General features: G+C 30.9%; 1 protein-coding gene across 1 annotated transcript; it reads left to right on the forward strand.

The window, feature by feature from the left end:
• Positions 1 to 529: 529 nt before the first annotated feature.
• Positions 530 to 13,642, forward strand: LOC106690323 (uncharacterized). Its single transcript, XM_014435725.2, has 4 exons — positions 530 to 635; positions 10,503 to 10,604; positions 11,161 to 11,719; positions 11,895 to 13,642. The coding sequence occupies exons 2-4, from the start codon at positions 10,504 to 10,506 to the stop codon at positions 13,059 to 13,061; spliced, it is 1,827 nt and encodes a 608-aa protein (XP_014291211.1). The 5' UTR covers positions 530 to 635; position 10,503; the 3' UTR covers positions 13,062 to 13,642.
• Positions 13,643 to 26,608: the final 12,966 nt, after the last annotated feature.

The raw sequence follows: 26,608 nt of genomic DNA on the forward strand, positions 1-26,608 counted from the left end.
CCAGGCTTTAATTGTTTTGTGTGTAATTTGGAAACGAGACATCTTATAAAAATATATAATAGGTACTGTATAAATCTAGCGATCTTTTTGAAGCTCTTAAAAATTTAGATATCGAATAAGTTATTAAATTTTTGTTTTCGTTCAATTCTATTAGAATTGTACTGAAGAAAGACCATTTTCCTTCACGGTTGGCGGTCAAGAATTTTTAAAAAATAGGAGAATAACTTTTTATTGGAAAATGGTAACTTTTTTTTTTATTTTAGGTTTTTCTGCTAATTTTATATCATTTTTGCCGTCCAATTAGACCATCTTCCTACAATTAATTACATATGCTCAATGATTAAGCTTCCAAAAAAAGAATTTTACCATTCAAAGTTCCCTTACACTACTGAGGATAATTCGATTTTTATCATCATAATGACATGATATATAAAAAATCATATACAATATATTCTATTTGTTTACCATGACACAATGGTGAAGATGATCCTCCCAGGAGCCCCTCCAGAGCAAGATTGAGCCGAAGAACGAAGAAGACAAAGGCACCCCACTCCTGGAGGCAGGGCTGGAGGGTATAAAACCACCTAGGGCCGGCTTTGGGGTACTCAGTGGTACGGCCTTCATTCAACTTACAGGTAACCGGCTTCTCTCTATAATGTATTTGTGTATTTGGCTTACATAACACAATAACGGTATCAAATGTCAGCAGGGATAGAACAAATCTCATATTTATTTATCAGATTACAATGAATGCAGCGCTGGCAATCAAAAGAAAGTAATTAAAAAAAAAGAAATTTGTTTAGATATTTTAGTAATATGTAATAGACTCGGTGAACAAATTTAATTTTTTAAAAAAATGATAAAATAGATTCTTATGGCTTTTCTTACCCCTGCTTACATCCCAATGGATTAAGAGCAGATAAGAAATAACAATGGTCTAATGTTTTGTAACAATCAGCATAATTTGTCTAAAAAACCTTATTATTTTTTAAAATAATTTTATTATGATTTTTTAGAAAATTTTATTCAATAAGTAGATCATTTTTAAGTTGGCATGATTCTTATTGGAGCCGTTCCTAAAGTAGTGTAAGTCAAATCTTAAGCTAAAATTTAGGGGAAATTATATAAAGTTTTTAGTAAAAGATAATAGTTTTTTCTGTTAAAACTGGTCTTTCAAAAGCATATATAACCATTTAAAAGCATTTGAGATTAATATGTTCAGTAATTAATTAAATATCTATTTTTTTATGAAGAGAATGACACACCAATTTTACGTTTGTTAGTGGGTTGTTTTATTTTCTCATCAATTTTAATTTCTGGTAAATAATATTGTGATGGTCAGTGTTGTGGTTGTTATTTATTTAGTAGTACTATTTCATTTCATTTTAATTCAACTTTATCACATAATATCCATTCGATTATGAAGATACACAAAGAACCACATAACACATACTGTAGCAACTTATTTCCTTAATAATAGAACTAGCTTAGACTTGGACCTCAAGCCTTCCTGATGTGGCTTCAAGTCAGACTCAAAACTGAAAAAAACATCAGAATATGGGATAAGTAAAAATGGTAAAAATCCCAGCGAAAAAAAATTAATCATAAATAAAAAAATAAATTTTTTCGTTTTTTTTCGATTTAAATTGTTGTTTTACAATAAACCATTAGTTTTTATAATAATTAAATGGGGTTTATGAATTAAACTTTTTGTTAATGAACTAAACTTTAATTATTTTGATAAAAATATATATATATTTTTAAAATTAACAACAAAACAATAAAAAATAACAACAAATAAAAACAAATAAAAGTAGTTAAATAAAGATAAAAGAGAAATTCTACGTTGAAATTTTTTCAAATAGATATTTATTTCTTATGTTTTAAATATGTCGATATCTAAAAATACAGATAAATATTTAAAAATACGATATCAAATAAAGTAGAATTAATAACCACAACAATATCATTCATTATCTGGGATACTAAAAATAGGGATCTGGATTTTTTCCGGTCTATATTCAACTCATTATACAGAAATATTTCCTTTTATACATAACTCGACAGTGATAAGAAATGTCAATACCAGTAGAATTACTTTCTAGGCTCAAAACGATATTAATGAAAAACTGCGTAAGGAAATAAGGGTGTAGTACATTAGCACCATCAGGTAGATTGAGGTTTGGACAAAACAAACATCGCTTAACGGAAGGAAAGTTTAGAAACGAAATACCACATGATATACGGTATATTTCACCTGGATAGAATAGTTTTCCTGTGAAAACTAAGCTGGGTCGTAAAATTATTATTTGTTTTGGAATAATAAAATTCGCCACACTCTAGGAAAAAATATTTTAACGAATGTTCGAATTCAATCATACCAAGTATATAATATATATATCAAAATAAATAAACAACTTGTATAAGAAAAATTAAAATAAATCAACCAATTCAAAAACAAAATACTTTATCTGGAACACAATAATAACTATATACAATTAAAATCATTATTAGAGCTTCCGAATATAGGATGATTTAATATAGTATTGGTTAGCCACACATTATTCGTCATTTTACCACATAACTCAGATTGAAGAATATTTGTAGTATGTCGTTTTATTTTTCTACATTTAATTTACCCGTTTAGGGTTATTTGAGTTCTGAAAAGTGATTTAAAATATGTTTTAATGTACTTGCTGTATCTTAATAATCCTTGTTCTATTGTAACTACTCAACTATTTTCGAAGAAAGTTCTAGTTATAGGTAGATATATCTAAGATATAGTCTAGAATAGTAAAGAGCGGAGTTTTGGCGTGTAAATGAACTATAAATTTTTTAGTAGCCCTATATTTACTCCTCTCATACAAATTATTAAAAAAAATACATGTGTCATCCCGGGTAATTACGTCATTTTCTGGCATTTTATCTATCAGGGCTAAATTAATACAAAATTTATAATTATGATTATGTTATGATATATATTAAAATGATTGAGGAGAAACCAATTGGACAATCTTATAACCACCATAATTTTAAAATAAAACTTTATAATAGTAAACGTTTCGTCTCTAAATTACTAGCCATTTCCAAACATAATTCTCCTGATACCAGTCATATTATTAGAAAATATTTTCATGTATACAACTCTTGAAAGTATTAGTTGTAATTACTTTTAAAAAAATGTTTTAAGTATATATTTTGATATATACAATATATCAAATTAGAATATTTCATTGTAAACGGTTGATAAAATAGTTCAGCTGGCAAGTTACGGTCATCGACAGTTCCTAGTAAATTTTAAAGTTAAAACTGGCTTTTTAAACAATTAGAGATTGGTAAGTTTTGGGTTGAAATAACTCAAATACAAATAAGAAGTTCCTCCAAAATGTATCATTAATATAAAATCTATTTTAAAAAAAACCTGTTCATGAAATTCAATCCATTATCTTCTCAAATGGAGGAAACCTAATTTAAAGAACTAAAAATAAAGCAACATACTGAAATTGAGTCTTCATTAAGGAGAAGCATTAAGGAAAAGGTCTGTTGTTCGAAATTAGGACTGAGACTCTTTTTTCCTGAATACTGGAATAAAGATGACAACCTTGAGCCGAGAGCAGCAGTTAAATCCTTATTCTTTTAGACCTTCTACTTAATTAAATGCATTTTTTTTATGTGTACATCTGTTATATAAGGTTCCTTTCTTTGGATTTACAAATTAAAGATTTATGTTGGGCATAATAATTATGCGGTTTATAGCTTCTATTATATTTTTTTTCCCAAGAATATCGGTCCTTTTTGGAATTTTTCACAATCCATGGTTTTATGTGCTCGTGGTTTAGAGCTCTCAAAATTCATTGAAATATGAGTATTTTTTTTTAATATAAACTTCCCAAGTATTAAACAAAATAAATTTTTATATTAAAGGGGTCATTTTCTGTTAGAATAAACATTAATCTTATAAATTTATCGATGACTCGATATCTATTGTAAGGGACAAAGCTCATCAAATCGTTACCACTACATTATTCTGAATATTTATTGATAATCCTGCGGGCAGTTAATTTAACACTTCATTAGTCGCTTGATGGACAGATTTCATCCACAAGAATAATTTGTTAAAGAATGGAGTCGTCTAAACTATTAATCTCTTAATAGCTTCATTTCCGATCTTCCTCCACTGAACCCTGCTGGTAGTGTGAGGTTAAATTCCGAAATAAAAAAAACCCTCAACTTTTAAGGTTAACTTCGTGACAATTCATAATTGCTGGACTAAACTCGTCAGTGATTAAATAAAAAAAAACTATAATTTTCAGTGTTAACTCTTATATGACAAAACTTTTAATTATTTTTAAGCCGTTTTGAATATAATTATAGATAAAATAGTGTTGAAAAATAAAATTCGGTAAGTCTTGCAGAATTCTAAAATAAAAAAAGTAATGTATTCACCAATATTGTTATATCAATCAAATTTCACTTTGGTATCATACTGCCCAAAAATAAGTTTTAGTGCTCTTTTGCTATCAACACTGCAATTTACCTACGGAGTTAACGAAAGAAAACCAGAAACAGCTCTGTTCTATAATAGTACCTAATTCGCAATCGATGTTCTCGACCCTCTGTAAGAAAAATTAAGCCAAAAATGGTATCGTCAATGTGCGTAGAAGTGCAAGGGACGAATATAACAACAAGAAAATGGTACTTAAAACGCGTAAATTGGTTATGTGGGGAGCATTTGAAAGAAATTTGTTTGAACTTTAAAAATTTCAATATCGCATATTTAATAAATTATTTTATTTTAATTCGTTATTTAGTCTGTTTTAGTGGACCAATTTTAATGATTATAGTCATAGATAAAATTACATTTTGAATATATGGATATTAAATATTGGGTAGTTTCTCCTGTGCAACTTAAACAACAAAAGTGCAACTAAAAAGGATTGCACACTACCAGAGCTGCATAAAATTTAAAATGAAAACCGAGTCAATAAAAAGTTTATGTGATCGTTTAAACCAGAGTTTCTCAAATTGAGATTTTCACAGAACATTCCACCCATTCTACCTCATCTTTTATTTTTACAATAAGTATTTCTATTAGGTACAGAAACTTGTTTTTAAAAATATTTTTCCAAGTATGCGAAAAAAAAAGAATATATCTTTTTATTTATTATAAAACGTGTTTTCGTTTTGTCAGACTTTTCAAGTTCGGTTCAAGACTTGCTAAAGATATGATTAATAAATTCTTCAAGTGAGAATCCGCAGGGGGAGAAGGATATTTATTTTTTTATCAGTCTCATGTTAAAAAAATACTGTCTATGAAGACATATGCCGAACCAATGATTATTGTAGAAAATATATCTGGATTAAGGGAAATTTCCTCAAGAAAAGAATATCCAGCTCCTAAGAGATATCTATACGGTCAGTGAGAAACATCATTGAAAAGCCAGATTGACCTCACTTGCCTCACTTGAATCATGAAGCCCTTATATTATAACATTAGTCTGTCTGAGGCTTAGTTGTATATAAGATACCAAACAGTAAGAATTTTGTTCAATGTCCCTTTCCATTCATAATAAACAGAAAGCTCTTTTGGTCATTTTCTGCTAGAATAAAGTGAAACGCACAATATGAGCTTCTCTCCTCTTCAAATTTTGAATGATCAGGTTTCAATAAATTTTCAAGTTATAGCTCCCCTTTTCCTCACCCCACCATCAATCCGAACGTTTCTCTTTGATTTTACCGTCATTCCGACTAAACGTATTGGGGTCCTTTTAGGGATTTGGGTTTGGAATGGGGTATGCTCAGATATTTGAAAATATATGTATTCTGTCCATCGAAGAAAATTGAAATTTATCTTATGAGGAATCCTAACCCATTAATTCTTAATCTTTCATCCTTAACAATCCCTGATAATCCTCCGAGGCGTCTGAAAAGAAGATGGCCACGGGACCTTCTAGTTTAAATTAATGTTTGAAGTACCACCAATGGGTGGTTCCTTCCCAAGATTTTCAAGTGTATATGAAACATACTACATATTTACCTGTTGTATTATTTTGTACAGTTGTAAATTACAATAAATAAATAATAAAAAAAAAAAAAAAAAAAAAAAAAATCTTATGAGGAATTACTTATGACTCATGAATATTAGCCAGCATCACGGCGTTAAGCTCTACATTTCCAAAAAAAAAAAATGTCAAGTAACGATTTTTTTATTTATGAAAAATTGGCAATTTTTCCATGCGGTTTTAAGCGATTATAATATATAGCAATTAAATAAACAGTTATTAATAACAGATTTGACAACGTAGGAAATCTATTAAAAACAATATTATTTTCCATTTAAAATCTAATGTTTGGCTTCTTTAATATCGAAGGTAGGGAAGCTTTGTAATCATCCAAGAAATAAAAAAATGTTTTCCTCAAAATAGAAACTTTCCATTCTTATTTTACGTTTTAGACATAAGACAACATATTTATCGGTCTGTCTGCGGTCAAATGCAAGTAACGAGCAGGACGCCTACTACCGTTAATCCGAATTTGAAAAAGTTTTTAGAAAATTGTATACAATGAACATGATCACATATAAATTTTATTTAATTTCAACCACCACTTTCAATTACGCCTGCGCTAACGTATTGTAATGTACGTATAGTAAACATATAGTTCTGTATATTTGTAAACATATAGGTCTGTATGTTGATAGCTGGTCCGAAATTAAGTGCAAAGTTAGAGGAAAAGTAATCTCATTCCGTAGCTTTCAATATGGAACGGTGAATCATTAACCTTGAGCTACAGGTAATTAAGAAGCCATTAGAAATGTCAACTTGGAGAAAAAGTAGAATTTCCAGGAAATAAATTTATCTGAAAATAAAATAAGGAGCAACGAAAAAAAAAAAGAAAGAAATGTGTGGAAGCTGTAGTGACCAATGTATTTGGCAGATGTTTTTACATACGTGCATACTACGTTCATTATTCTTTACAATTTAGTTTAATCAGCTTCAATTTACATAATAAATGACACAAATGCTTTTTTTAAAAAATAATTTTTGAATGAACTGCACAATTTCAGAAGTTTAAAAAACTTGAATAAACTTAATGAAGAAATATTTATTTTATAAACGGAACTTAAATAAAATTTATTAAATTTATAAACGGAAAATAATGAATTTTAATAAAATATCTGAATAAATTGTGACATATTTCATCTTACTTTTTTTCTGCAACCTTCTTATTTTATTTTAATCTTTTCATGGGTCGTCGTTGAATGTAGTTTAGCTCTGAAATATGAAGCTAGGAAAATTGTTTGCTGCAAGACCGTACATCATAATATTTTATAATTTATTTATTTTTTATGTTTAAATATAAGATATTGCCGATTTTAGAAGTAATTAAGGATATAAGTTTTGATACGCATTTTTCGTAGGATTATATTTTGTTTTCCTTAGACCTATGAAGGTTTTCAAATTAGGCTGAAACGTCGGCACACATTAATAAGTTTTCTTTCTTGACCGCATGCCCAACCAATTTCTTGACTTAAATTTCTTTTTCCTTAAATTAATATACATTTGGAAGGTAAGGAAAGTTTTTCGTAACTAATAGAAGAATCGCTTGAGCTATAATACCACGAAAGTTTGGACAATATCTTTATACCATTAAAAAAAAAATTATCACAATACAGACGCCTTAAACGATTTATTCAAGTCCGAATAAAAATTTATGGGATACCTTAGAAGCCGTGTTTTTTAGGAAGCCTGTTAAATTAATGTCCTCGTTAAACATTTGACATATAAAATATTGACATCTCATATCAATCATCGTTATAATTGATATGAGATGCAAATTCATTTAAAGTAATACTAAATTTAGATTTAGATACTAAAAGAAGATATGTTATATTTAGAGACGTTGCAACACAACTGCCCCGCCCGAATATTTGACCTCGTCGGACAAATGTAAAGCCATCAACTTCTTCTACAGCCTTTGTCCGCCAGTTACGTACGTTCCTGACCTCCATTTATCGTTCAGTAGTGACGAAGTAACCGAAACTTCCAATTGACAGGCTAAATGCAACATGATAAACCAAAGACCATTATTAGCCCGCCAACAGAGTTGAGTTGGTATCAGATCCGAATGATCGTGGCATCAAATATTCAAAACGTGATTGCGAAAAAAGATCAAATTCTAACTGATTAACATTTTGTAATATTGTCTAATTAGTATAATGCAGTCGTAGTAGCAAGCAAATACTTTTTTTAATTTATATTCTTTCTGTATATTTAGTTAGCTGTAGAAAAACAGATTAATTTTGCAACAAAAATATTAATTTACCTATTACAATATTCACGTAGGTCCAAATAATAAAATAAAGAAATACGGTATTGTGGGCGTATCACACATCTTTCACTTACCACCCTACTTGAAAAGTTTACTAAACTTTACATTATGCTCTTGACCATTTATTCAACGCTAAGTTATAGATTCAACATTGAAAATACTAAGAATGGTTTAATGGAGTTAGCCATCTTGTCAACTGAAAGGATCTAATATAGATTAAGTAAAAAAAAATTATTGTGATATGAAAATATTAATGAATGAATGAAAGGAATGAGAAAATAATTTTATTCTGGAACATATATATGTTCCCTAAGAATAAATGCATGGATCAAACATTATGATTTTTGTCTGGCAAGCATTTAAAAGTTTCCAGTAGGCAGAATGAAATTACATTGAGATCTTGGCTTAGCTACTGTTTATGATGTTAATCAATATATGCTTAATTATATTGTTTACAATGATGCGGAGGTATTATACAATAAGCGAAGGAATAGGTGTTGTTTAAAGAAAAGAATGAATGGAAGAATGAATGGCGAATGGAGATGGGAAGGGAATTTCTTGAAGGAGGTTGGATGTATGACAAATGATTTGCTGAAAAAGGCGGTTATATGGGAGAGCATATATAAATCAATCGGATGGGATCTGGTGTTTAATGTATGGATGGATGAACGAATAGTGACAGGATAATGGATATAGGTAGTTAATCAGATTAGAGAAAAGGAAAAGCTTTCTATGTTAAATATTTATAAAATCATTGGCGTTTCAACGGTATACAATAAGAATATATTACAACTCTTGTATCCGGAATTGGGTTTTCAAACCGGGGAAAAAATATTATTCCTCTAAGGAGTATTTCCTTCAGTACATTATCAAATCCATTCGTAGTTTATATTTACCTTTATTTATTTATAATTAATTGTGAGATAATTCATTATTTCAAACAAACAAAATCAAAGGTACTTCAGAGGAAGCCTTTTTGAAAATTAGGCATTTAAGCCCTATCAAACTTTTTCAATGAGGATAAGACCTAGTTGATATTAAAGATAATATAATTATACATTTATAAACCGAGTTTATTCCCTCCCGAGAATATTTAAAAAAGAAATATTAAGAATTAAAATGTAAAACCGAAAACTTAATATATTTCCGGACAGATGCCTTAAAAATAATAAAAATAATTAATATTAAATTTTAATTAAGATTAAATATTGTTTTTTAAATACAGATAGGTAACTTGGGTGGAGAGGGGAGACCTGCCATCCATAGCCACTTTCTTGGCCCACCCTAGTATATTTGGTTAGCTATATTATTCCAATAGGTATAATCTCAAAACGAAGGTACATAAGAAGGTTCATTATCCATTTATAATGTATGTTTGTGAAGTACGGACCCTTTCCAAGCAGCGAAACAAATTGCTGAGTGAATGGGAGAAAGATTTAAAGAATATGCAGCCCAGTCAAAGATGGGAATTATTATCACATTGGGGGGAGGGGAGGGAGGGAGGAGAATTTAAGGACTTAGATAGAATAAGATAGTCATGTGGATCATAAAAATAAAAAAATAAGATTTCAAAAGTAAATAATGGAAGGACATCCAGGTGGAGCAAGATGAAGAGTAAATGAGCTAATGAAAATCTAAGTTGTTTAAATGATTTTATGTCACTAACAATTTTCAAATAGCTAAAGCTGTTGATGTAGAAATTCCAGACAATCAACATTAAATCATACTCTATCACATCAGAACAGCTTATAATTTACAAAATATATTTTAATTTAGTAATAGTATCTTATTATATCTGAAGTAACTTAAACGTATCCTGAAGAGTTTCAGTCTGCTGAAGACAACAAACAATGAATGGGCATTAAGGATGAATATTATGTATTATGATTGAGAATGGTGGCATAGTTCTTCAGGGAATACCTGAATAAATAGATTTTTACTATAAAATATTATACTTATTTTACACTCACTGTATAGTTATATGTTTTGCAAAAATTTCTTTGATAGGTATTGCCAATATAATACAACATTCAATAAAAAGTATTTTTGTACAGTTACAAAATTTCATAAACATCCTATTTTACTACTATCACTCATCTAACAGTGTTAATTTAGGTAACAAATATTTCACGGCTTTATTTGCAAATAAAAATTAATATCTTTTTTTTAAGGATGAAGCTTTTCCTACTAGTGTCTCTGCTTGGATCAGCACTCGCCAGTGCAGGAGAATTCTCTTATAGTTCCTACTCCACAGCTTATGGCCCACTAGCCAGGTGAATATAGGCATTGCAGATAAAATAACTAATGATTATTAAAAGACACAGTCTGGGTCAATAAAAGAAAATAGAGTGTTGTATTGAGTTTTTATATTTTAACAGTATAAAGATAGATAAAGAAGCAGCTTTTATTAAGCAGTATTACCATTACATTACTTTTTGTTGGTTTTAATAATATTATTATTGATATTAATAATACAATTGAAATTATGTAACTAAAATTTATATAGCAATAGGGAAATAAATATAGATAGATACCTACTCATGTCAGCAGTTAATCAAAAGAAAATCTGAAGCTTAAAGGAAAAATAAAATAAAATATAACTACTCGGAAGTTTTGTATACCTTTGAATAAATAAATAGGCATTATTTATATAAATCTTAGTAGTAGCAGCAGTAGTAGTAGTATAGAAATTGAAGAAATCTAGCTTAAAAATGGGAGAGATTTATTAAGAGAAAGAAAATATTCTTACATAATATACATCTAATTATTACATAGTTGAGCTACCAAAATCTTGTTTGTATACTTGAGGTTTTCATATTGTTACTGTAGGAGCGCTCTCGCTTATGGAAGCTATGGATCATCTTCATTGAGTGCAGTTTCTGGTTATTCTGCATCCGCTCCAGTTTATGCTGCTGCTCCAGTAACAGCATATGCAGCCCATGCTCCAGTGTCAGCATATGCAGCTCATGCTCCAGTGACAGCATATGCAGCCCATGCTCCAGTTACAGCATATGCGGCTCATGCTCCAGTGGCAGCATACGCTGCTCATGCTCCAGTTGCAACTTATGCTGCCCATACCCCAGTCACTGCCTATGCTGCAGCCCCTGTAGCAACCTATGCTTCTGCTCCAGCAGCCACTTACTCAATAGCTACTGCTCCAGCTGCTGCAGTTGTTCCTGTTACTAAAGTATCTGCTCAACCTGCTGTTGTACAGAATGTTGTAGATGTAGCGCAGCCCAAGTTAGCTACCAGGCGCTTTGAGATTCGCCGTCCTGCAATTGAAAAACAGTTTTATGATGTTGAAGAACGCGTTGTAGTACGACCAGCAGGCTCTGCAGTTGTGGAACTTGAGACACCTGTTGGCGCTGATCAGCGTGGAGCAACCAAGGTGTGCACCTGATAACTTCACTAACTTGAATTGATATTCTTACAAAAAAAAAACTGATAAAAAAACCTACTATTAGGACCCTATAACTCTGATTAAATAAATCAATCACTTTTACATAATATCAGTTCAATAGCATAATAGCTTAGAGAGTAATTTTATGTATTTTTATTTTCAGATAACTCCAGCTGCACCACCAGTTGCCCTTCGCTCTTATAGTTCAGCTCACCTGGCTACCCACTTCACACCAGCTGTTCTCCCAGCAGCACCAGTTGCTGTTTCTTCCATTCATCATCATCCTCAAGTTATTGAACAGAGTCATGAAATCCAACAGTATCCTCAGCAACCAGAACAAGTTCAGCAAATCGAGTCTGTACAACAAATTTCTGAGCAATCTGAATCTGTTCAGCAAATCCCACAACAACCAATTCCTCAGCCAAGCTTACCACAACAAGATTTTTCTCAACAGCAATTTGATGATTCTGATTCCGTTTCTGTTGAGAATCCTGAGTTTTCAGCCCGAAGTGAATCAATCTCTTCAACCCCGGGAAGTACACCATCTCCTTTATTCAGATCTCAATTACCAGCATTCCCCAGAGCTGAAGCACCTCTTCCCCAATTTTCAAGGGAACAGGTATTTGAACAATCAAATTCCGAAGGTCTGCCTTCTTTTTCAAGGAGTCGAGCATCACAGTATTTGCAGCCAGAACCTCTGCCTCTTCCACAACAGAGAAGTGAATTGCCTCCACAATCAACACTCAGACCTGAGTATGCATCATCCCGCCAGCAACAGGCTGAATTTTCTTTTGCCAGAAATCAGTTTCAAGCATCCAGTTCAAGAACTTCAGCATCCCTAAGGCAAGGACCAACCTCCCAACCTCTGTTAGAAAGCGATGTAGAAGTTAACTCTTATGGCTCCAATCAATTAATTCCTTCTGCAAGGCATCTCTCGCCTGAACAAAGCCAAGCCAATCAGGCCCGTCTCATCGAACTTCTTACAGCTCGAGGACCTGTGACAGAAGTGAGATCTGCCTCAGAGCCAATACGTGGTCGTGTCATTTCAGCCACCCCAGCTCCCCCAGGTGCTGAGCCTGCTGATGAGAGGGTGAACACAAGGAGGATTGTAGTAAACCGTCCTATTCAGACAGTACAGGAGGTAGATGTAGTGGAACCTTTCACTAAATTAGAAAGGGTTGCAGTTCATCAGCCTGCCGTTGTAAAGACAGCGCATGTCGAGCTTGCTGCAGTTCCTGCTGCTGTACACACTGCTGTTCCTGCTGTACATACTGCTGTACACACTGGTATTCCAGCTGCTGTCACTGTAGCTCCTTATTACCATAAGTAAATCAATTCACCACCACATTTCTCTAAAAAAAAACAGTGATTCACTTCAGTTTCTAGCATTAATTTACAAATAAATTTTTTCAAAACAATACAAAACAGATAAGTGATATGGACAAATTCATATAAAAGAAAAAATGAAATACAGTATTACTGGATCTTATAAGAGATTGAAACATTTAAATTTTATTCATCATTGCAAATGTAGTATAATGTAATAATTAATTGACTCTTCAATGGTAATTCAAATACTTTATTCTAAGAACAAAAACTGAAAGAGGAAATAAAGTATGTGAATGAAAACTTATTTTTATCATGTGATATGATAAGATTCTTGCTTTACATTTTTAAAAATAAATTTTATTTATTTATTTTCTTTTTATTTTAGAAAAATAAGACCAAACTAAATAAAATTGGCCATTAACTGAACCAATATCATAAATTTAGTTAGGTCAAATAAAATGTTACCAAGATATGTAAATTTGTTGGTTCTCAAAATAAAAGTACCAGAAAAGTATTAATTATGTAAAATTGACTGTTAATTAGAAGTAGATTTCCAACAACAATATAAACGTTAAAATTGTATCATAACTGTTATTTAATTTCATTCCCACTCTCCTGAAATAAAAAAAAAATTTAATGAGGTGTTATAGTTTACCTTAGATTAATATGAGGAGAAGATGGTCAGGGGGTGCGGTCACTCTAGACAGAAAATCTGCCAGATCATCTCTGATGAAGGCCTGAAATTCAAGTCAAGACGTTGGCACAAATAAATAATTTTTTTTAATTGTGTATTTTTTGCTAACCGCACCCCCGATCACTTCTCCTAAAAAAAAGAAGGTTTAATGAGAATCAAGAAATGACAGTGAAACAGAATTCATCTGTGAGAAAAAATTAAAGAAAATCATTATCAATGATTCTCTTTTATGATTTGGGACTCTGAGATGTAAAAAATAACAACTGAAAATATGAAAACTCTCAGAATGCATAAATATTTGTTAATAACAATGTTTAACTTAAACCAGGAGTCACTAACTGTAAATTAATACACACATTATTCTTTAAAAAATACAAATTTCCTAAAAACTCTTTAAAAATCAATGAAATCAGCCCTAAAGAATTCTGAAAAGCCAAAAACTTCAGTTCAAAATAAATATTAGATACTATGCTTGAGGACTGGGTGCCTCATTCATCTAACATATTGACACCAATATAATCAAGGACACCAATATAATCATATGCAGTCAGCAAAAAACACGAATAAACAAAAAATTATTTATTTGTGCTGATGTTTCAACCTGAGTTCCAGACCTTCATCATAGCGCTTTTGGAAGAGTTTCTGGCTAAACTGTTCTGTCAAAACGATGGCACGAATAAATAATTTTTTGTTTATTTGTGTTTTTTTGCTGACCGCAACCCCTGACCATCTTCTCCACTTATTAATCTATGGTCAACTATCTACACCTCATTATATATAAATTTAAATTTGGTCATAACTTTATTTCCTGTTTTTCTTGGGAATTTACTGTATACATAAAAAGTTGAAAGACTTTAAGAAAAAGAATTTAGGTCAACTTCATCAAGATTGTTTAAGCCAAATCTGATAAACAGCCATCGGGAAGCAAAACCCTACAATACAAAAAGAGGGTACGAAGTTGGTTCAAGAAATAATAGAAACAGAGACTCATATACCTATGGCCAAACATTTTTTATTTTGGTCTTAGGGAAATCTGGAACAAAGAAGTCCATTAAATACTGCTCATAAAAAATTATATTCAAAACAAATTAAAATTTCTGTTAACCCTTATTAGCAGAAAATTATAATTATGAATTGCTTCACCCCTGCAGTACCCAGAATAATAATAATGATCTATAATTACGGAAACAATTAAAAAGAAACAAATTATTGGCTGCTTTTCCTAGTTAAGTTTGTCAGAAGCAGACTAAAAAGGCTAATAATAAAGTGGAAGTATAAAAATCTCTAATGGTTTCAATAGCAACTTGCATGAAACATTGAATAGCAGTAAGTCAAGAGCAATAAATGTTGATTGCTTTGGAAGAAAGGTATTATGATGTATTCTTAGGACAATGAAAGAGAATAAAATATCATCAAAATGGGTTACTTGGCATCAGATTTTAGATTTCTTTTTTAAAATAAAAAAAAATTATATATGAGCTCCCTTAGAGTATATATAAAAGAAAAGGCTGCTTGTTTAAGCTGTGTTGATATATTTGTCTTTTATTATTTGTCTTTAAATCTAAAAGTATAATAAAGTTTACACTTATATTGGAAGAATTTGTACCACTCACTAAAATTATTTATAAAAATGTGAGAACCAAGAACTTAATTTCAAATTTAAGGATGTTGTTGAGAGGTTCTAAAGGTAACAAATCTGCATCCAAGTAGAACTTTACCCCTTTTCAAATGTGTGCTGGTAATTTGCAAGGAATCCGTGTCAATTGGATTTGTGAATTACTATTACAAGCTAACAGTTCATAGTTTGATGACATTTTTACAAAAGCATTGGCATTGGAAGCTTTGCGAATTCAAAGTAAACAAATGAGTAGCATAAGCTCACCCCTGACTCTCACACTGGGATCTTTGTCTAACTCCAGTGACGTTAACAAAGTTCCACCAAAAGTCACAGTACACTCATGGTAGATTACGCTGGGCCAATGAATGGTTTTTACTTTTTCCTGTGCATTGACGGAAAGTCCAAATGGCTGGAAGTTCGTGTGGTTCGAGACGCTCCGACTACTCAAGTGACCATAAATTTGTTGGACGATATATATTCTCCAATCATGGATTCCCTAACTATATTGTGTCAGACAACGCTTCTATTTTCATGTGTAGTGTTTTCAAACAGTATTGTAAAGATCGAGGGATATCACAACGCCTCATCGCTCCTGGACACCCAGTAACCAATGGACTAGCAGAGCGGAGTGTCCAAACACCGAAGAGAAGGTTGAAAGCCACAGCAAGCGAGCCAGAAACTATGTCTGAGAAAGTGCAAAGAATCCTTTTTTGCTACAGAGCTTGCTACAGAACCCTTTCATGTGGGTTCTCACCGGCAGAGTTATAGCTGAAAAGGGAAATGAAGACTAAACTCGACCTTATTTTTTCAACCACACAGCAGAAGTTGACCAGTTCTCCTGATTGTAGCTGATCTCTGAAAAAGGGAGCCAGGGTTCAGGCTCGCCTTTATCAGAACAATAGGGATACCTGGTGTTTTGGAACAGTCAGCCAGTGCTTGGGCTCTTAATCAAACTTGACTCTGGGCGAACCTTAAAACGTCACATTAATCAACTGGTTTCAATTGATGTGCCTGAACCACAGGATATTCCTCAATCCCAGGGAAGCAGCATTACATCAGGAGGAAGTAACTACCGCACTACTCGTCATGCTACATTCGACGCGCCTCAGCAATTGCCAATCACCAATCCTAGACAAATCAGCTGAAGGGATGTGGCAGATCCAACCCCTACTGCTGACTCACTATCACCTACACGACGACTTGTATGATTGTATGTGTGAATCAGATTCTCCCTGCGTGTGAGCCATCCACAGACTTGGGTAAGAATAAAGATAAGACACAATTGGATAAAGATTCAACACTTATTCAACTGAGTTCATCCTGTTGACTGCTCCAAAGCTGCTAGGGCTATAACAAGTAAAAAAACAAGAAACACAAACCAAATCTTCTACAACTTTATCTGTCAATGGTCTGTCCAATTTCAGAATATTGCTCTGTTGTTTGGAATCCATAAAAAAAAAAAAACTGATTAATTGATGCATTGAAAACTGTACAAATATGTTTCCAACATCTTCTTTTGTTTTGGGAAACATGTGTCTTTAGTGAATCACTACACTATATGACTCTTTACTTAATAACTGGTCTGGATAAACTTTCTACCCAAAAATTAAATTCTGATATAATTTTTGTTTATAAACTTTTATATTATATTTATTTATTATATTGTAATTATTTATTATAACTTATAATATTGTTGATTTTCCTGACCTTTTCGAATGTTTCGACTTTCATGTACCTCCTCATCAAACCAGTCAACACTTGACTTTTGCTATGATTTGTCACAGAGGAAATAACAGTAAGTTTTCCAGTGTACCAAGAATGATGTACAAATAAATAAAGAATAATAAATAAATAGAATAAAGAATAATGTAAAATGCCAACTCGTTACCAAATGATATTTATTTCGATCACTTAAGTTTACCTCAATTAAAAAATAAACTTCAAAATAAAAAAAAATTCAAATAAATCAAACAATGTCTGATTCACATCACATTTAGCCCTTGTTTCTATAAATTGTTTTAATTATATATTTATAAGGAATTAAAACTTTTATTTTTGTTTTTGTTTTATTTTTATCTATATATTGTTTAGTATTTATATTATTACATTTATTATCTCTAATTATGTATTATATTCCATCAATATATTTCAAAGTTCAATTTATGTTTGCCATTTGTATCATATTTATGTATTTACTTGTATTTATATTAATGTAAATAATTAGTATGTATTTATTTTGATAATAATATAAATAATTTGTATGTATTTGTATTCATATTAAGTAAATCATTTTTACTTTTGTATATATGTACCTGGGTTCCTAGAAAAACTTTATTTTTCTATTCAAAATTGTTTAAACATTGCACAAGTATTCCGAAACATCAAAATGAAACTTTTCATGCAGTTAATAACAAATTCATACGATTTCATGAAGAATAGCCAAACAGATTAATGTAAGACCTAACCACAATAAATGCATACAACTGAAAAAGATGGATACACACCTTTATGGAAAAAAAAATGGTCACAACAAATCAGATTGTTAGACACTGTTTTCTTTTTCTTCTGAGCCCCATGGATGTGTGGGGTTGAAGTCATGATGAAAATAGGATAGAAACTTTTTTTTTTTCTTCTAAGCCCCATAGGTGCATGAGGATGAAGTCATGATGAAAACGGGGTAACCTCTATTCCTGCATTCTGGTAATGCATTTTAAGAGGGGACTGAGAATATTTGATTATTTGAGAAGAGTTAGTCTGTATGTTGTGTCAGTCTGTTGGTGATGGGGCTCACCAGGTATGTTTATTCAAATAATTTAGTTACTTGTACTCAGTCGAGTCTGAGTCTGTTTGTGTGTGTCTGCCACCTTTGTGGCTGTCCTCTTGGTTGCAGAGTCCTAAATAATGGGTTAGTACAGTACTGAAGGCTGTCAAAAAAGTTGATGTGTCTCCTTGATATAAATTCTGTCACAGTCAGTAGTTCAAATGTTTTACGTATATGGTCTTTGCTCTTTGAAGTGAAGTGTCTCACTGTACGTCTCAATATAATATATGGCCATTGAAGGTGCTATGTTAGTCAGCATAGGTGCTCCGTAGAGCAGGACTGGCCTCAGCACAAGCCTGTAAGACTCGGTCCTGACCAGCTTGATCTTCTTATTACAGTGGCAAGCTTGTGTCAGGTGTCTGTCGAGGGTGACACCTAGATATACTAGGCTGCTTGCTGATATATTCTCGTACCTTGCCACCTTATAGGCTTTAGAAAGAAGACGCTTGTTCTTCTCAAAGGAGAAAATAATACAGTCGGTTTTCTTGGGATTAACTGTAATATTCAGCCCTTTTAATTTCTTGTTTATTTCCGAACAAGCCTTCTCCGCCTGCCATAGAGCTGTCATTGCATTCACTAAACTACTGTATATTACTATATCGTTGGCATAAGCCGCTACAGTAGCCTTGTCGTACTTGGTTCCAACAGTTTCAGCGGTATGTACTGAGAAAAGAATTGGAGATAACAGAGACCCCTGGGGAACTCCACAGTTACTTTCTTTATCATAAAACTGTTTTGGTTTGATAGTGGACATCTGAAAAAGTATATTTTTTGGATTGGATGTATACCCATCTTTGTGCAGTGAACTGGAGTTACTTTCTCTGCTTCAATCCTTTTACAGCTGGTAATGTTTTCACAATGTAATCCCAGTACAATCTGTGACATAAAAATAAAAAATAAAATATTTTTTGGTTACATGTGCAACTATCACAGCAAAGCTGTATTATCTTATCTCTTGGTTTGCTAAAGTGAAAGTTGCTGAGGTTGTTTTTATATCATTAACTTAGCCATGACATTCAACAAAATGCCTTTGCATTAATCACAATCATTTGGTATTTAGGTAAATAATATTTAATGATAATAGTTTATTTTTATTCAAATCAACAGAGTATTCAAGACAGTGTTGCACTTCAATTTTTCACCATAAAAATAATATTTTTATTATTCTTAACAGAACCAAGTATTATGTAGAATATGATTGTAAGCCCACATATATTTAAAATAAGCATTTATTTACAATATATTCTTATCTGGACAAAGTATTTGAATAGTTGTTTCTTTTTCTTTTAAATGAAGTACCCACCAATAATTTCTTCTTTTAAACAATTTGTTAACAATAAAAATAAACTTTCAGCGCTATGATTTCTAACTCATGGGAAAGTAATAATAATAATTCTGTTAAGCTATGAAATAAATTGAATATTTAGTAATTAAATAGAATTAAAAATAGTGGAAGACAATCAGATGATCCAGATTTGTAAAATATAAATAATAATAATAGAAGAGAAGGATGGATGAATGAAAACCTGCATCCTTGAAGAAAAAATGCAGAGAATATACACCATCAGCAAAATCACCACTTTGAATAAAAGATCGAATTCATGTTTTAAGCCAATAAAAACATTGTAAGTATAATTACAGAAATAGAAACAATGCAGAAGGAATTAATCAAATGGGAACAAATTTTTCCCCACCAATGTCTAAGGGAAGGAGCTGTGAGAAAGTACCTGAAAAAGACAATATAAATAAAAATAACTTAATTCAGTGGAAAAAAAAGTTATTTTTAAACAAATTATTATGCTTTCAAGTAAGTATAAATGTATGTATCCAGTTTTCTGTATGTATTAAGTTTTAATATTTTATTGCATACAGTTTTCCTGAATGCTGTCTGTAATATGGGGTTTTCAATAAGACAAAAAGTCTCTCTCTCTCTGTTCAGTTTACTGAGATTGCACTGTGCAAATAAATTTGAAACCATGCTAAAGAGTTAATATATTAATTGAGATGATAGTACAGAAAAAAGTCTATTCTATTCCTTTTGGTAGTTGGGCATTGACAACAAGTAATACATTTATTTATGACTGAAGATTTTAAAAGTAAAATAACTATTTTTGTGAACTAAATCAGAGTATCAAAATTAAAAAGAGAAGAACTAAAGGAAAATAATGGGTTCTACAGTATTGCACGAATAGATTGTTTTTGAACTAAAATGATGGTTTGAGTTTGTCTTTGTGTTTTTGAATGTGAAAAATAAACATTAAGTCAATGTTAATAGAGATCCAAGAAAACCTGTACAGATCAAAAAAACAAGATAAGATTCACAGCTTTGTTTAAATAATTGTTTGTTTTATTTTTTACTGTTAAAAAATATTGTTGTTAATATTCTAGGTTCACTACAACTCATTAGATATTATTCTTGTTTTTTCATCCAATAAAAGCTATTACAAAAAGTGATGCAAAATTTTGTTTAAAAATAGTAAAAATAATAAATTAGTTAGAGAATATAATTCTATGAAGGATTTTCTTTTTGGGAAATTTGATAAATTAATTTCTATAAATTTTTGAGGTGAAAAACTTCCAAAAATGAATATATATTATTCTATATTTTTCTTGATAGTTGTACAACGTTTCGGGACGATTGTCCTATATTTATGCACCTTAATAATCCTACAAATAATAATTTATTTTAAACAACAATTCTCATCCATGTCATACATGTGTATTAGTAATTCATATAATTATATTTACCTCATACTTGTCATACTTTCAATTTCACTATCATTAAGGTATATGAATATGGGAGAATTGTCCCAGAATGTTGTATAACTCTGAAGAAAAATATAGAATAATTTATATTCATCTTTGGATGATTTTTAACCTCAAAAATTTATAGAAAATAATTCTATGAAATTTATTGAAATGAAGTCTTACTAGTTTATTTTTCCAATACTGTTTATTTGGACCACTAATCAGAGAAAATTTACAATAAAAAATTATTTTATTTTTAAACACTGGTTGCCTCGAATTGGGTAAGAAATGCAGTCGAAAAAATAAATCTAACAGGTATTGCTAGTAATACATCATAAATACAGTAAACTATATAATGACTATAGCTTAAATCTCATTTATGAGTTACCGATATGATACTGTATTTAATGGTTATAAGTTTGTTTGTTAGTATCATTTTTTTCCTCTACTGCTCAAAAATTTGATTTTTTATGAATTATGTTTCATTCATTAATTCTGCTATTGTAAACAATTATATTCATTGTGATAAAGAAAAAAAAAGGAATTACTGCTTTGGCTTAATTAAATGGTAGTTATTAAAAATTTGTTTTGGCTTCATTAAGATTTTCCTTACTGTTATAAGAATCCTATCTATAGTTTAATTACTATTTTTAAAAGCAGTTAAATATTTTTTAAAGTAATGAGGATATTAAGTGTATAGATTTTTTTTTCTAGTGTCAGTTAAGATTCACTTTAGAATTTTCTCTATAATCTTCAATTTTACATTAATTTTTTAGGAAAATTTGATTGAGTTTCTTATTTAAAAGTTAGTTCTAGCAAGACGATATCTGTTAACTTTTTTAGGAATCATCAGAGCTTTAGAGAAATTTTTCAGATACCTGAATCTCAGGTAATATTAAATCTTGGGGCTTGAAAATTTTTACTGATTTTTTGAAACAAGGAAATAAAACGTTTTCATTGTAATCGGAGTTGTTATAATGTTTCAAAAATACTGCTTTTCAAGGTATTGATATCTAGATTCTCATAGTTGGCTATTTGACAGTGTAACAGTCTATGTATGAAACCGATATGATAGACATTGGCTAATACTGGCTTATCTTACTCATTTCACCATGTTAATATCTTCAATAGGTAAGATGAATTTATTTTGTTTGTATCTTTAAAAAATAACAATATTAACATAAATTAGAGGTGTTGTATTGACCTTATTTTCTTTCTTAGTAAGGAAAAAAAAATATGATATAAATAATAGCTTCTTTCGTGTTACTTTTACCATCAAAACTAGTTTACTTACTACTTGATTTAGTACGACGAAGATTTTCAAAAGTGACATTGAAACAATTAAATGGAAATATCTGTGTGAAAATGCCAAGATTCAAGCTTTTAGTCATAGAAGGTCCTGGTGTAACTCACTTACAGGCAGTGAGCCACATTGTCTTCAGTAATCACTCATTTTAATCTCTGATTCTTATCTACTTCCAGATGAGTTATCAGTTTGAAAAGTGCTGGTTGTTTTTGACCCTTGATATACACTGAATGTCTTAAAAGTGATGCACCTATCTGAAGTCAAAATGGTATGTAAACAACTTTAATCCAATGACTTTTTCTTTATCTCCTATCGGTTATGAATTAGATGAAGAAAGGTTTTTAGATCCAGGGCAAATTTTCGGACTATTTTGAGTTTTATATTTATAACTCCAAAAGGGCACTTCCTAACGACAACGTTTTAGTTAAAGAATTAAGGTACATTAAATTCTGCATCAGATGTGCACCTGACCATTCTAAATTTCTTCCATAATTGTAGCCGAAATCGGCGGTCGAAACTAGACAATGTTTACTAACTTTAATAAAGTGTCATTTCCAAACGCATATACAGACAGGATCGCAAGTATTCTTACACTATATATATTTTTTTATCTTTACAATGTTTTATTTGCACCTGTAAATCTATTACAATCTGCAAATGAGCTGTACTATTCAGGCATGGCATGAGTTGGCATGAGGGAGACAGTGCATCCTTCTGACGTTCAAATAAATTATTTGATTACACTAGGACAGCGATGGCGAACCTTTTTGAGGTTCAACTTGAGACATGGCTCAAATTTTGTTCACTATTTTTTTTCGTAGTAGCTCGTGGGTCACTAAGTGTTTGAATGAACAAGGGGCAAAGAAAATTACACAAAATATGTATTATGCAATATTATTTATTAATATATATATTTGAAATCTGTTGCTGTTTATTTTCAATAATTTTTTATAAAAAATTAATTTATAAAAACCAATGAGTGGGTCAGCTAAAACGTTTGCGTGGGTCAATGTCTGACCCACGGGTCATAGGTTCGCCATCCCTGCACTAGGAGGTCCCTCATCTAACTCCTCTTCAGCCTTCGCCGAGTTACGTCAGGGATGTCATTTGTTGCCATATGTCATAAAAATTTATTCGTAAAAATGTCCAGGTAGTGTGTTGTGAAACCGCTTGTAAGTCATATGAATGTGGTTCGTTACAGTCGGAATGCGTAGGTCGGTGTGAATGGTCTCATTTGAAACCTAGAGTGGTGAGTTCGTTGCCAATCTTAAAAATTGAGACTGAAAAGTTTGTATTTTTTGAATCTGTATCTTTTTTAGCGGGTCCATAAATTTAGCAGGCATAAGTCAATATGGGATTTAGTTGGTAACTGTATACGTTAAGTTTCTGTCTGAGGGATGATTTAAAACGTCGGTGTAGTAGAATATATGATTGTCTCAGTCGGAAATTTAGCGGTTTACGTACTTGACGTGTGGACCACATGTCAACCTTCTGTCATAGGTAAGCCCTAAATAAGTTTCATACACTATAAATTTTTAAAAAATCGCTTTTATTTGCACAGGGTAATTTAGATAAATCAAACCATTTAATGATGCATCGGTCCTTCAATAAAAATTATATGATTATGATAATATAAACAATATATAATTTGATTATAAATGTACTATTCAGAATAATCAACCAATAACGTGAATCAAAAGTATTCTTACACGTTATTTTTATGATATAAATTGGTAGTTTTCTTTCAGTGATAAAATTCGTGGGGTCATCTTTGGTTTTTGACATACTCGTAAATTGAAGACTATTACATCGAATCAACTATTTTTTCGTCAATGACGAATGAATGCGTCAATGAATCAATATCCAGAGTCTGCGATTTGTTACAATTCATCGTATAGGAATTATGAACATACGGCATGAAGATGTTGGAGATCATTGTCTTACCGAAAATGTATGTAGTTTTTTTATTCAAATTTTTCAGCTCTAATTAAGAGTTTTTTTTTTTAAACTACTAGCATGTTTATACTCTGCATTATATCATATATAAATTCAAGAAATTCCGCGTTAGTCCAATCCCAGACCATAAATGACTTAACATAACGACTCTATGCCTAGAAGAGGGGATTGCATTTCCTGTTTTCATTTCAAACTACCGGGTTTTCGGCTGTGGGATTAATTGTTTTCAAGATGTTTTATCCTTAAATTAGAAATATTTATATTCAGTATATTATGTATTTCAGTACACCTTAATGAAATGAATGGTAACCACTCAGAGTCACTATTTATTGATCCTACTGAGCAACAGTAAAATCGTCTAAAGGATTAAGTCAGAAAACAAAATGTTTCTAATTGTAATAAGACGAAAAGTTTTATTACCGAAGAGTAGGACGAATTGCCTTCGTAATTGACGCAAATATATGTTGATTCAAAGCGTCTTCAATATATATTATGAGCCAAAGATGAGTATTAATAAAAATTTATCAATTTAATATCATAAAAATAATTTTATTTATCTAAATTACTTGCTCCAAATAATAGCAATATTTTTAATTTTATATAAAGCAGGTGCACGAATGGTTTTGACTCTGGTAGTACCATGGCAACGGCGGGTCTAAATTTAAAAAAAATGGAATAAATGTTATAAATACTCCATAATAATTATAAATACTCCAAAACATTAAATATTGTGGTCAGGGAGCATCTATTATTGTGAATTCATTCTAATATAAAACTAAAGATTTTGTAAACTAAATTTTGTGATTTTACACAGCATTTTGGGATTTCATCAAAGGCTATTTTTGATAATATAAATTAATATAATATAAACTCATAATGAGGAGTTGTTGATCTTAAAAAATAAAATCTAGTGTAGTGCGAGCATCACAAAACTTTTACCATGCTTTTTTCAAATAAACAAAATTAAAGTTACTTAAGAGGATTTTTAAAAAAAAAATTCTTCATTCAAGCCCTGTCAGTTTATTTCAATAAGAACAAGACCTAGCTGATATTAAAGATAATTTAATTCTACATTGACATACCGAGTTTAACCAAAATCGTTACAGTCGTTTTCGAGAAAATCGTAAAATGTGAAAAATCGATTCTATGAAGTGGCACTTTTAGTCTGTCGATTTTATCGAAAACGTTCCTATCATGTCCCAGGCATATACCTACCTTAAATTTGTAATTTCAGTTTTGTAGGATTTTTCGTTTTTGGGCTGGCTGTTTACATTCACTGACCATTTTGTAAGACTTGGTTATTTAGACCCGAGAGAACTTCAAAAGGTGTATATCGGTCGAAAACTGAAAATGTTTACATGATCATAGTACTTATCTTACTATAAATTCCATACATCAATGAAAAAAAAACTGGGAAATCCAACGAAAAGAAATGGTTACAAAACTGGATGTTAAAGGGTAGCATTGAATTAAGAAAATTTTGTATTGGGATTTTTTAATTGAAACAAAAAGTGGATGGTTAGAGAATTTAAATTAAAGTACGAAATTGAAACAATGTAAAAAATAAGTTAATAAAAAATAAGCAGCAGGAACGATATCGAGAAAGTTAAGATACTATAATTGCATTTTTCTCCAAATGTTGTTTTTGAAGAATAACCTTTTTTATTCCGGTTGATAAATATTTGTATAATCACTCGTAATTATTTGTCGAAATATAAGGACAAATGTTATAAACTAAATTATAAATACTCCAAACCTCTATGTTTTGGGGTTTATAGTAGGGTGAAAATGGGATGATTTTTTGAGTGTAAAAAAATGTTTTCTATTTAAACTATATTTAAGAGTCACAACAGAAGAATTGTTTATTGTTCTTATATGTTTTATGATTAGGATGGTATGTTACATACTCGCGTTACATGTAATATAAACAAATATATATGTGAAATCTCCATTCCCTTCGTCTTTTATTTAATTTAGTTTATTTTTTTAAAGGTTTAATAGTTGTTTAACGTAAAAATCCTCTGTAATTAATATATTATTCCTAATTGGACAGGCTGGCATATGGGGGTGTGTAGAAGGGGTTCCTTGTAGTGGGGACCGTAGTATCCTCAGTCAACCACCACCAGCCGACCAAAGGTACTGCACAGACGCTACCTTATTGAGGTACGTACTCAAAATTTTGAAAAAGAAAAAAGTAAACAATTAGTAACCATAAAATATCTTTTAGATCGAAAATAATATACAATTATACAATAATATTAATCTATGAACGTGAGGGAAAAATATTATAAAAATACATGTAGTAAGGTTTCATTCATTAATCAAGACATCGATCTTCGTGTTCAACAAATTCTTTCATGACACTTTTATTTTGTACTTTTCATATGCTCTTTTTTTTTTTTTTT

This window comes from Halyomorpha halys, unplaced genomic scaffold, assembly GCF_000696795.3.
Source record: "Halyomorpha halys isolate HHAL.00 unplaced genomic scaffold, Hhal_1.1 Scaffold1660.1, whole genome shotgun sequence".
In the NCBI taxonomy this organism is placed as follows: domain Eukaryota; kingdom Metazoa; phylum Arthropoda; class Insecta; order Hemiptera; family Pentatomidae; genus Halyomorpha; species Halyomorpha halys.

Coding starts and splice junctions, on each gene's coding strand:
- LOC106690323 (XM_014435725.2), top strand. CDS start 10,504: ATGAAGCTTTTCCTACTAGTGTCTCTGCTTGGATCAGCACTCGCCAGT. Junction 10,605..11,160: donor GCTTATGGCCCACTAGCCAG/GTGAATATAGGC, acceptor TTGTTACTGTAG/GAGCGCTCTCGCTTATGGAA. Junction 11,720..11,894: donor ATCAGCGTGGAGCAACCAAG/GTGTGCACCTGA, acceptor TTTTATTTTCAG/ATAACTCCAGCTGCACCACC.